Genomic DNA, 11,440 nt, shown 5'->3' with positions numbered 1-11,440 from the left:
GATTTCTATTGCAGCCTTATTTGTATTTTGCTTTAATTCCCAAAACACATGAAGATACTTGCTGTGTTTTATTCTAGAAAGCAATAAATATAACGACTCAGAATAACGTCTGGTACCCTCACTGTCGTGGAACGTTTTAGTCAGTACAAATTGTCAGTACAGGGGCCGACAATACTTATATTTCTTATATTCGGTGGACATCAGACAAAGAAACACACAGTGGAACCCCGAGATCCCTATGGTTTCTGTTTGAAACGTCTATGTATAGAAAAAGGGACAGCTGTACTTTCAAAAGACACGTTAATATGAAAGATTACAATGTACAGTGTTGTCTTGATGTACTTGGCGATACTGTATACACTGGAAACCTATGTTTGTTTTGGACCAACCATATTTCGAACGAAACAAGTGAATAGATATGGAAAAGTACACCTATTCTCCATACAGGTCGCCGTGGTCTGATGGACCTCCTGTCTGGTGCCACCAATGGTACGGAACTGGGAACAGCTTTCAAAGTCATCAATGCTTTTGGCAAAGTCAGCCAGTTCATCGACGATCTGAAGAACCTGGCCCCAGATGCACACAAGGCCCTGAACAGCAGCATCAGTGATATCAAGGGCAGCATGAACAGCATCATCGGTGACATCACAAGCTCTCTCATGAGTGGTGGAGCTCAGAAAAGTAAATGATTTAGATTGTATGTTTTCCTAAACTGATCTGTTGACTTAATAATGCTTGTGAGATCACAGTAATATGAACTACTCAGTTAAGGAGCACACGTTGTTTGACGTCAGGAGGCAATTCTGTTTGAAGTGGTTGGTAACACACTTTTGAAATGAGATGTCTTTTCACAAAAGTGAACAGAAGGTGATTTCTATTGCAGCCTTATTTGTATTTTGCTTTAATTCCCCATACACATAAGGATACTTGCTGTGTTTTATTCTAGAAGCAATAAATATAACGACTCAGAATAACGTCTGGTACCCTCACTGTCGTGGAACGTTTTAGTCAGTACAAATTGTCAGTACAGGGGCAGACAATACTTATATTTCTTATATTCGGTGGACATCAGACAAAGAAACACACAGTGGAACCCCGAGATCCCTATGGTTTCTGTTTGAAACGTCTATGTATAGAAAAGGGACAGCTGTACTTTCAAAAGACACGTTAATATGAAAGATTACAATGTACAGTGTTGTCTTGATGTACTTGGCGATACTGTATACACTGGAAACCTATGTTTGTTTTGGACCAACCATATTTCGAACGAAACAAGTGAATAGCTATGGAAAAGTACACCTATTCTCCATACAGGTCGCCGTGGTCTGATGGACCTCCTGTCTGGTGCCACCAATGGTACGGAACTGGGAACAGCTTTCAAAGTCATCAATGCTTTTGGCAAAGTCAGCCAGTTCATTGACGATCTGAAGAACCTGGCCCCAGATGCACACAAGGCCCTGAACAGCAGCATCAGTGATATCAAGGGCAGCATGAACAGCATCATCGGTGACATCACAAGCTCTCTCATGAGTGGTGGAGCTCAGAAAAGTAAATGATTTAGATTGTATGTTTTCCTAAACTGATCCTGTTGACTTAATAATGCTTGTGAGATCACAGTAATATGAACTACTCAGTTAAGGAGCACACGTTGTTTGACGTCAGGAGGCAATTCTGTTTGAAGTGGTTGGTAACACACTTTTGAAATGAGATGTCTTTTCACAAAAGTGAACAGAAGGTGATTTCTATTGCAGCCTTATTTGTATTTTGCTTTAATTCCCCATACACATAAGGATACTTGCTGTGTTTTATTCTAGAAGCAATAAATATAACGACTCAGAATAACGTCTGGTACCCTCACTGTCGTGGAACGTTTTAGTCAGTACAAATTGTCAGTACAGGGGCAGACAATACTTATATTTCTTATATTCGGTGGACATCAGACAAAGAAACACACAGTGGAACCCCGAGATCCCTATGGTTTCTGTTTGAAACGTCTATGTATAGAAAAGGGACAGCTGTACTTTCAAAAGACACGTTAATATGAAAGATTACAATGTACAGTGTTGTCTTGATGTACTTGGCGATACTGTATACACTGGAAACCTATGTTTGTTTTGGACCAACCATATTTCGAACGAAACAAGTGAATAGCTATGGAAAAGTACACCTATTCTCCATACAGGTCGCCGTGGTCTGATGGACCTCCTGTCTGGTGCCACCAATGGTACGGAACTGGGAACAGCTTTCAAAGTCATCAATGCTTTTGGCAAAGTCAGCCAGTTCATCGACGATCTGAAGAACCTGGCCCCAGATGCACACAAGGCCCTGAACAGCAGCATCAGTGATATCAAGGGCAGCATGAACAGCATCATCGGTGACATCACAAGCTCTCATGAGTGGTGGAGCTCAGAAAAGTAAATGATTTAGATTGTATGTTTTCCTAAACTGACCTGTTGACTTAATAATGCTTGTGAGATCACAGTAATATGAACTACTCAGTTAAGGAGCACACGTTGTTTGACGTCAGGAGGCAATTCTGTTTGAAGTGGCTGGTAACACACTTTTTGAAATGAGATGTCTTTTCACAAAAGTGAACAGAAGGTGATTTCTATTGCAGCCTTATTTGTATTTTGCTTTAATTCCCCATACACATGAAGATACTTGCTGTGTTTTATTCTAGAAGCAATAAATATAACGACTCAGAATAACGTCTGGTACCCTCACTGTCGTGGAACGTTTTAGTCAGTACAAATTGTCAGTACAGGGGCAGACAATGCTTATATTTCTTATATTCGGTGGACATCAGACAAAGAAACACACAGTGGAACCCCGAGATCCCTATGGTTTCTGTTTGAAACGTCTATGTATAGAAAAAGGGACAGCTGTACTTTCAAAAGACACGTTAATATGAAAGATTACAATGTACAGTGTTGTCTTGATGTACTTGGCGATACTGTATACACTGGAAACCTATGTTTGTTTTGGACCAACCATATTTCGAACGAAACAAGTGAATAGCTATGGAAAAGTACACCTATTCTCCATACAGGTCGCCGTGGTCTGATGGACCTCCTGTCTGGTGCCACCAATGGTACGGAACTGGGAACAGCTTTCAAAGTCATCAATGCTTTTGGCAAAGTCAGCCAGTTCATCGACGATCTGAAGAACCTGGCCCCAGATGCACACAAGGCCCTGAACAGCAGCATCAGTGATATCAAGGGCAGCATGAACAGCATCATCGGTGACATCACAAGCTCTCTCATGAGTGGTGGAGCTCAGAAAAGTAAATGATTTAGATTGTATGTTTTCCTAAACTGACCTGTTGACTTAATAATGCTTGTGAGATCACAGTAATATGAACTACTCAGTTAAGGAGCACACGTTGTTTGACGTCAGGAGGCAATTCTGTTTGAAGTGGTTGGTAACACACTTTTTGAAATGAGATGTCTTTTCACAAAAGTGAACAGAAGGTGATTTCTATTGCAGCCTTATTTGTATTTTGCTTTAATTCCCCATACACATAAGGATACTTGCTGTGTTTTATTCTAGAAGCAATAAATATAACGACTCAGAATAACGTCTGGTACCCTCACTGTCGTGGAACGTTTTAGTCAGTACAAATTGTCAGTACAGGGGCAGACAATGCTTATATTTCTTATATTCGGTGGACATCAGACAAAGAAACACACAGTGGAACCCCGAGATCCCTATGGTTTCTGTTTGAAACGTCTATGTATAGAAAAAGGGACAGCTGTACTTTCAAAAGACACGTTAATATGAAAGATTACAATGTACAGTGTTGTCTTGATGTACTTGGCGATACTGTATACACTGGAAACCTATGTTTGTTTTGGACCAACCATATTTCGAACGAAACAAGTGAATAGCTATGGAAAAGTACACCTATTCTCCATACAGGTCGCCGTGGTCTGATGGACCTCCTGTCTGGTGCCACCAATGGTACGGAACTGGGAACAGCTTTCAAAGTCATCAATGCTTTTGGCAAAGTCAGCCAGTTCATCGACGATCTGAAGAACCTGGCCCCAGATGCACACAAGGCCCTGAACAGCAGCATCAGTGATATCAAGGGCAGCATGAACAGCATCATCGGTGACATCACAAGCTCTCTCATGAGTGGTGGAGCTCAGAAAAGTAAATGATTTAGATTGTATGTTTTCCTAAACTGACCTGTTGACTTAATAATGCTTGTGAGATCACAGTAATATGAACTACTCAGTTAAGGAGCACACGTTGTTTGACGTCAGGAGGCAATTCTGTTTGAAGTGGCTGGTAACACACTTTTTGAAATGAGATGTCTTTTCACAAAAGTGAACAGAAGGTGATTTCTATTGCAGCCTTATTTGTATTTTGCTTTAATTCCCCATACACATGAAGATACTTGCTGTGTTTTATTCTAGAAGCAATAAATATAACGACTCAGAATAACGTCTGGTACCCTCACTGTCGTGGAACGTTTTAGTCAGTACAAATTGTCAGTACAGGGGCAGACAATACTTATATTTCTTATATTCGGTGGACATCAGACAAAGAAACACACAGTGGAACCCCGAGATCCCTATGGTTTCTGTTTGAAACGTCTATGTATAGAAAAGGGACAGCTGTACTTTCAAAAGACACGTTAATATGAAAGATTACAATGTACAGTGTTGTCTTGATGTACTTGGCGATACTGTATACACTGGAAACCTATGTTTGTTTTGGACCAACCATATTTCGAACGAAACAAGTGAATAGCTATGGAAAAGTACACCTATTCTCCATACAGGTCGCCGTGGTCTGATGGACCTCCTGTCTGGTGCCACCAATGGTACGGAACTGGGAACAGCTTTCAAAGTCATCAATGCTTTTGGCAAAGTCAGCCAGTTCATCGACGATCTGAAGAACCTGGCCCCAGATGCACACAAGGCCCTGAACAGCAGCATCAGTGATATCAAGGGCAGCATGAACAGCATCATCGGTGACATCACAAGCTCTCTCATGAGTGGTGGAGCTCAGAAAAGTAAATGATTTAGATTGTATGTTTTCCTAAACTGACCTGTTGACTTAATAATGCTTGTGAGATCACAGTAATATGAACTACTCAGTTAAGGAGCACACGTTGTTTGACGTCAGGAGGCAATTCTGTTTGAAGTGGCTGGTAACACACTTTTTGAAATGAGATGTCTTTTCACAAAAGTGAACAGAAGGTGATTTCTATTGCAGCCTTATTTGTATTTTGCTTTAATTCCCCATACACATGAAGATACTTGCTGTGTTTTATTCTAGAAGCAATAAATATAACGACTCAGAATAACGTCTGGTACCCTCACTGTCGTGGAACGTTTTAGTCAGTACAAATTGTCAGTACAGGGGCAGACAATGCTTATATTTCTTATATTCGGTGGACATCAGACAAAGAAACACACAGTGGAACCCCGAGATCCCTATGGTTTCTGTTTGAAACGTCTATGTATAGAAAAGGGACAGCTGTACTTTCAAAAGACACGTTAATATGAAAGATTACAATGTACAGTGTTGTCTTGATGTACTTGGCGATACTGTATACACTGGAAACCTATGTTTGTTTTGGACCAACCATATTTCGAACGAAACAAGTGAATAGCTATGGAAAAGTACACCTATTCTCCATACAGGTCGCCGTGGTCTGATGGACCTCCTGTCTGGTGCCACCAATGGTACGGAACTGGGAACAGCTTTCAAAGTCATCAATGCTTTTGGCAAAGTCAGCCAGTTCATCGACGATCTGAAGAACCTGGCCCCAGATGCACACAAGGCCCTGAACAGCAGCATCAGTGATATCAAGGGCAGCATGAACAGCATCATCGGTGACATCACAAGCTCTCTCATGAGTGGTGGAGCTCAGAAAAGTAAATGATTTAGATTGTATGTTTTCCTAAACTGACCTGTTGACTTAATAATGCTTGTGAGATCACAGTAATATGAACTACTCAGTTAAGGAGCACACGTTGTTTGACGTCAGGAGGCAATTCTGTTTGAAGTGGCTGGTAACACACTTTTTGAAATGAGATGTCTTTTCACAAAAGTGAACAGAAGGTGATTTCTATTGCAGCCTTATTTGTATTTTGCTTTAATTCCCCATACACATGAAGATACTTGCTGTGTTTTATTCTAGAAGCAATAAATATAACGACTCAGAATAACGTCTGGTACCCTCACTGTCGTGGAACGTTTTAGTCAGTACAAATTGTCAGTACAGGGCAGACAATGCTTATATTTCTTATATTCGGTGGACATCAGACAAAGAAACACACAGTGGAACCCCGAGATCCCTATGGTTTCTGTTTGAAACGTCTATGTATAGAAAAAGGGACAGCTGTACTTTCAAAAGACACGTTAATATGAAAGATTACAATGTACAGTGTTGTCTTGATGTACTTGGCGATACTGTATACACTGGAAACCTATGTTTGTTTTGGACCAACCATATTTCGAACGAAACAAGTGAATAGCTATGGAAAAGTACACCTATTCTCCATACAGGTCGCCGTGGTCTGATGGACCTCCTGTCTGGTGCCACCAATGGTACGGAACTGGGAACAGCTTTCAAAGTCATCAATGCTTTTGGCAAAGTCAGCCAGTTCATCGACGATCTGAAGAACCTGGCCCCAGATGCACACAAGGCCCTGAACAGCAGCATCAGTGATATCAAGGGCAGCATGAACAGCATCATCGGTGACATCACAAGCTCTCTCATGAGTGGTGGAGCTCAGAAAAGTAAATGATTTAGATTGTATGTTTTCCTAAACTGACCTGTTGACTTAATAATGCTTGTGAGATCACAGTAATATGAACTACTCAGTTAAGGAGCACACGTTGTTTGACGTCAGGAGGCAATTCTGTTTGAAGTGGCTGGTAACACACTTTTTGAAATGAGATGTCTTTTCACAAAAGTGAACAGAAGGTGATTTCTATTGCAGCCTTATTTGTATTTTGCTTTAATTCCCCATACACATGAAGATACTTGCTGTGTTTTATTCTAGAAGCAATAAATATAACGACTCAGAATAACGTCTGGTACCCTCACTGTCGTGGAACGTTTTAGTCAGTACAAATTGTCAGTACAGGGGCAGACAATGCTTATATTTCTTATATTCGGTGGACATCAGACAAAGAAACACACAGTGGAACCCCGAGATCCCTATGGTTTCTGTTTGAAACGTCTATGTATAGAAAAGGGACAGCTGTACTTTCAAAAGACACGTTAATATGAAAGATTACAATGTACAGTGTTGTCTTGATGTACTTGGCGATACTGTATACACTGGAAACCTATGTTTGTTTTGGACCAACCATATTTCGAACGAAACAAGTGAATAGATATGGAAAAGTACACCTATTCTCCATACAGGTCGCCGTGGTCTGATGGACCTCCTGTCTGGTGCCACCAATGGTACGGAACTGGGAACAGCTTTCAAAGTCATCAATGCTTTTGGCAAAGTCAGCCAGTTCATCGACGATCTGAAGAACCTGGCCCCAGATGCACACAAGGCCCTGAACAGCAGCATCAGTGATATCAAGGGCAGCATGAACAGCATCATCGGTGACATCACAAGCTCTCTCATGAGTGGTGGAGCTCAGAAAAGTAAATGATTTAGATTGTATGTTTTCCTAAACTGACCTGTTGACTTAATAATGCTTGTGAGATCACAGTAATATGAACTACTCAGTTAAGGAGCACACGTTGTTTGACGTCAGGAGGCAATTCTGTTTGAAGTGGCTGGTAACACACTTTTTGAAATGAGATGTCTTTTCACAAAAGTGAACAGAAGGTGATTTCTATTGCAGCCTTATTTGTATTTTGCTTTAATTCCCCATACACATGAAGATACTTGCTGTGTTTTATTCTAGAAGCAATAAATATAACGACTCAGAATAACGTCTGGTACCCTCACTGTCGTGGAACGTTTTAGTCAGTACAAATTGTCAGTACAGGGGCAGACAATGCTTATATTTCTTATATTCGGTGGACATCAGACAAAGAAACACACAGTGGAACCCCGAGATCCCTATGGTTTCTGTTTGAAACGTCTATGTATAGAAAAGGGACAGCTGTACTTTCAAAAGACACGTTAATATGAAAGATTACAATGTACAGTGTTGTCTTGATGTACTTGGCGATACTGTATACACTGGAAACCTATGTTTGTTTTGGACCAACCATATTTCGAACGAAACAAGTGAATAGCTATGGAAAAGTACACCTATTCTCCATACAGGTCGCCGTGGTCTGATGGACCTCCTGTCTGGTGCCACCAATGGTACGGAACTGGGAACAGCTTTCAAAGTCATCAATGCTTTTGGCAAAGTCAGCCAGTTCATCGACGATCTGAAGAACCTGGCCCCAGATGCACACAAGGCCCTGAACAGCAGCATCAGTGATATCAAGGGCAGCATGAACAGCATCATCGGTGACATCACAAGCTCTCATGAGTGGTGGTGGAGCTCAGAAAAGTAAATGATTTAGATTGTATGTTTTCCTAAACTGACCTGTTGACTTAATAATGCTTGTGAGATCACAGTAATATGAACTACTCAGTTAAGGAGCACACGTTGTTTGACGTCAGGAGGCAATTCTGTTTGAAGTGGCTGGTAACACACTTTTTGAAATGAGATGTCTTTTCACAAAAGTGAACAGAAGGTGATTTCTATTGCAGCCTTATTTGTATTTTGCTTTAATTCCCCATACACATGAAGATACTTGCTGTGTTTTATTCTAGAAGCAATAAATATAACGACTCAGAATAACGTCTGGTACCCTCACTGTCGTGGAACGTTTTAGTCAGTACAAATTGTCAGTACAGGGGCAGACAATGCTTATATTTCTTATATTCGGTGGACATCAGACAAAGAAACACACAGTGGAACCCCGAGATCCCTATGGTTTCTGTTTGAAACGTCTATGTATAGAAAAGGGACAGCTGTACTTTCAAAAGACACGTTAATATGAAAGATTACAATGTACAGTGTTGTCTTGATGTACTTGGCGATACTGTATACACTGGAAACCTATGTTTGTTTTGGACCAACCATATTTCGAACGAAACAAGTGAATAGATATGGAAAAGTAAACCTATTCTCCATACAGGTCGCCGTGGTCTGATGGACCTCCTGTCTGGTGCCACCAATGGTACGGAACTGGGAACAGCTTTCAAAGTCATCAATGCTTTTGGCAAAGTCAGCCAGTTCATCGACGATCTGAAGAACCTGGCCCCAGATGCACACAAGGCCCTGAACAGCAGCATCAGTGATATCAAGGGCAGCATGAACAGCATCATCGGTGACATCACAAGCTCTCTCATGAGTGGTGGAGCTCAGAAAAGTAAATGATTTAGATTGTATGTTTTCCTAAACTGACCTGTTGACTTAATAATGCTTGTGAGATCACAGTAATATGAACTACTCAGTTAAGGAGCACACGTTGTTTGACGTCAGGAGGCAATTCTGTTTGAAGTGGCTGGTAACACACTTTTTGAAATGAGATGTCTTTTCACAAAAGTGAACAGAAGGTGATTTCTATTGCAGCCTTATTTGTATTTTGCTTTAATTCCCCATACACATGAAGATACTTGCTGTGTTTTATTCTAGAAGCAATAAATATAACGACTCAGAATAACGTCTGGTACCCTCACTGTCGTGGAACGTTTTAGTCAGTACAAATTGTCAGTACAGGGGCAGACAATGCTTATATTTCTTATATTCGGTGGACATCAGACAAAGAAACACACAGTGGAACCCCGAGATCCCTATGGTTTCTGTTTGAAACGTCTATGTATAGAAAAGGGACAGCTGTACTTTCAAAAGACACGTTAATATGAAAGATTACAATGTACAGTGTTGTCTTGATGTACTTGGCGATACTGTATACACTGGAAACCTATGTTTGTTTTGGACCAACCATATTTCGAACGAAACAAGTGAATAGCTATGGAAAAGTACACCTATTCTCCATACAGGTCGCCGTGGTCTGATGGACCTCCTGTCTGGTGCCACCAATGGTACGGAACTGGGAACAGCTTTCAAAGTCATCAATGCTTTTGGCAAAGTCAGCCAGTTCATCGACGATCTGAAGAACCTGGCCCCAGATGCACACAAGGCCCTGAACAGCAGCATCAGTGATATCAAGGGCAGCATGAACAGCATCATCGGTGACATCACAAGCTCTCTCATGAGTGGTGGAGCTCAGAAAAGTAAATGATTTAGATTGTATGTTTTCCTAAACTGACCTGTTGACTTAATAATGCTTGTGAGATCACAGTAATATGAACTACTCAGTTAAGGAGCACACGTTGTTTGACGTCAGGAGGCAATTCTGTTTGAAGTGGCTGGTAACACACTTTTTGAAATGAGATGTCTTTTCACAAAAGTGAACAGAAGGTGATTTCTATTGCAGCCTTATTTGTATTTTGCTTTAATTCCCCATACACATGAAGATACTTGCTGTGTTTTATTCTAGAAGCAATAAATATAACGACTCAGAATAACGTCTGGTACCCTCACTGTCGTGGAACGTTTTAGTCAGTACAAATTGTCAGTACAGGGGCAGACAATGCTTATATTTCTTATATTCGGTGGACATCAGACAAAGAAACACACAGTGGAACCCCGAGATCCCTATGGTTTCTGTTTGAAACGTCTATGTATAGAAAAAGGGACAGCTGTACTTTCAAAAGACACGTTAATATGAAAGATTACAATGTACAGTGTTGTCTTGATGTACTTGGCGATACTGTATACACTGGAAACCTATGTTTGTTTTGGACCAACCATATTTCGAACGAAACAAGTGAATAGATATGGAAAGGTACACCTATTCTCCATACAGGTCGCCGTGGTCTGATGGACCTCCTGTCTGGTGCCACCAATGGTACGGAACTGGGAACAGCTTTCAAAGTCATCAATGCTTTTGGCAAAGTCAGCCAGTTCATCGACGATCTGAAGAACCTGGCCCCAGATGCACACAAGGCCCTGAACAGCAGCATCAGTGATATCAAGGGCAGCATGAACAGCATCATCGGTGACATCACAAGCTCTCTCATGAGTGGTGGAGCTCAGAAAAGTAAATGATTTAGATTGTATGTTTTCCTAAACTGACCTGTTGACTTAATAATGCTTGTGAGATCACAGTAATATGAACTACTCAGTTAAGGAACACACGTTGTTTGACGTCAGGAAGCAATTCTGTTTGAAGTGGTTGGTAACACACTTTTTGAAATGAGATGTCTTTTCACAAAAGTGAACAGAAGGTGATTTCTATTGCAGCCTTATTTGTATTTTGCTTTAATTCCCCATACACATGAAGATACTTGCTGTGTTTTATTCTAGAAGCAATAAATATAACGACTCAGAATAACGTCTGGTACCCTCACTGTCGTGGAACGTTTTAGTCAGTACAAATTGT

The 11,440-nt window shown here is 40.9% G+C and overlaps 1 protein-coding gene across 1 annotated transcript; it reads left to right on the top strand.

The window, feature by feature from the left end:
* Positions 1-2,246: 2,246 nt before the first annotated feature.
* LOC124287958 lies at positions 2,247-10,229 on the top strand. Its single transcript, XM_046724458.1, has 10 exons — positions 2,247-2,414; positions 3,050-3,283; positions 3,919-4,152; positions 4,787-5,020; positions 5,655-5,888; positions 6,523-6,756; positions 7,391-7,624; positions 8,259-8,493; positions 9,128-9,361; positions 9,996-10,229. The coding sequence occupies exons 1-9, from the start codon at positions 2,393-2,395 to the stop codon at positions 9,288-9,290; spliced, it is 1,824 nt and encodes a 607-aa protein (XP_046580414.1). The 5' UTR covers positions 2,247-2,392; the 3' UTR covers positions 9,291-9,361; positions 9,996-10,229.
* Positions 10,230-11,440: the final 1,211 nt, after the last annotated feature.

This window comes from Haliotis rubra, unplaced genomic scaffold (genome assembly GCF_003918875.1).
Source record: "Haliotis rubra isolate DU_JTF1 unplaced genomic scaffold, ASM391887v1 Scf111, whole genome shotgun sequence".
NCBI lineage: Eukaryota > Metazoa > Mollusca > Gastropoda > Lepetellida > Haliotidae > Haliotis > Haliotis rubra.
This window is presented reverse-complemented; position numbering and strand designations above follow the sequence as displayed.

Bases quoted from the DNA above. Each gene is read 5' to 3' on its own strand.
- LOC124287958 (XM_046724458.1), top strand. From the start codon at position 2,393: ATGAGTGGTGGAGCTCAGAAAA. The intron at 4,153-4,786 runs GTAAATGATTTA...TTCTCCATACAG, and splicing joins GAGTGGTGGAGCTCAGAAAA to GTCGCCGTGGTCTGATGGAC. The intron at 5,021-5,654 runs GTAAATGATTTA...TTCTCCATACAG, and splicing joins GAGTGGTGGAGCTCAGAAAA to GTCGCCGTGGTCTGATGGAC.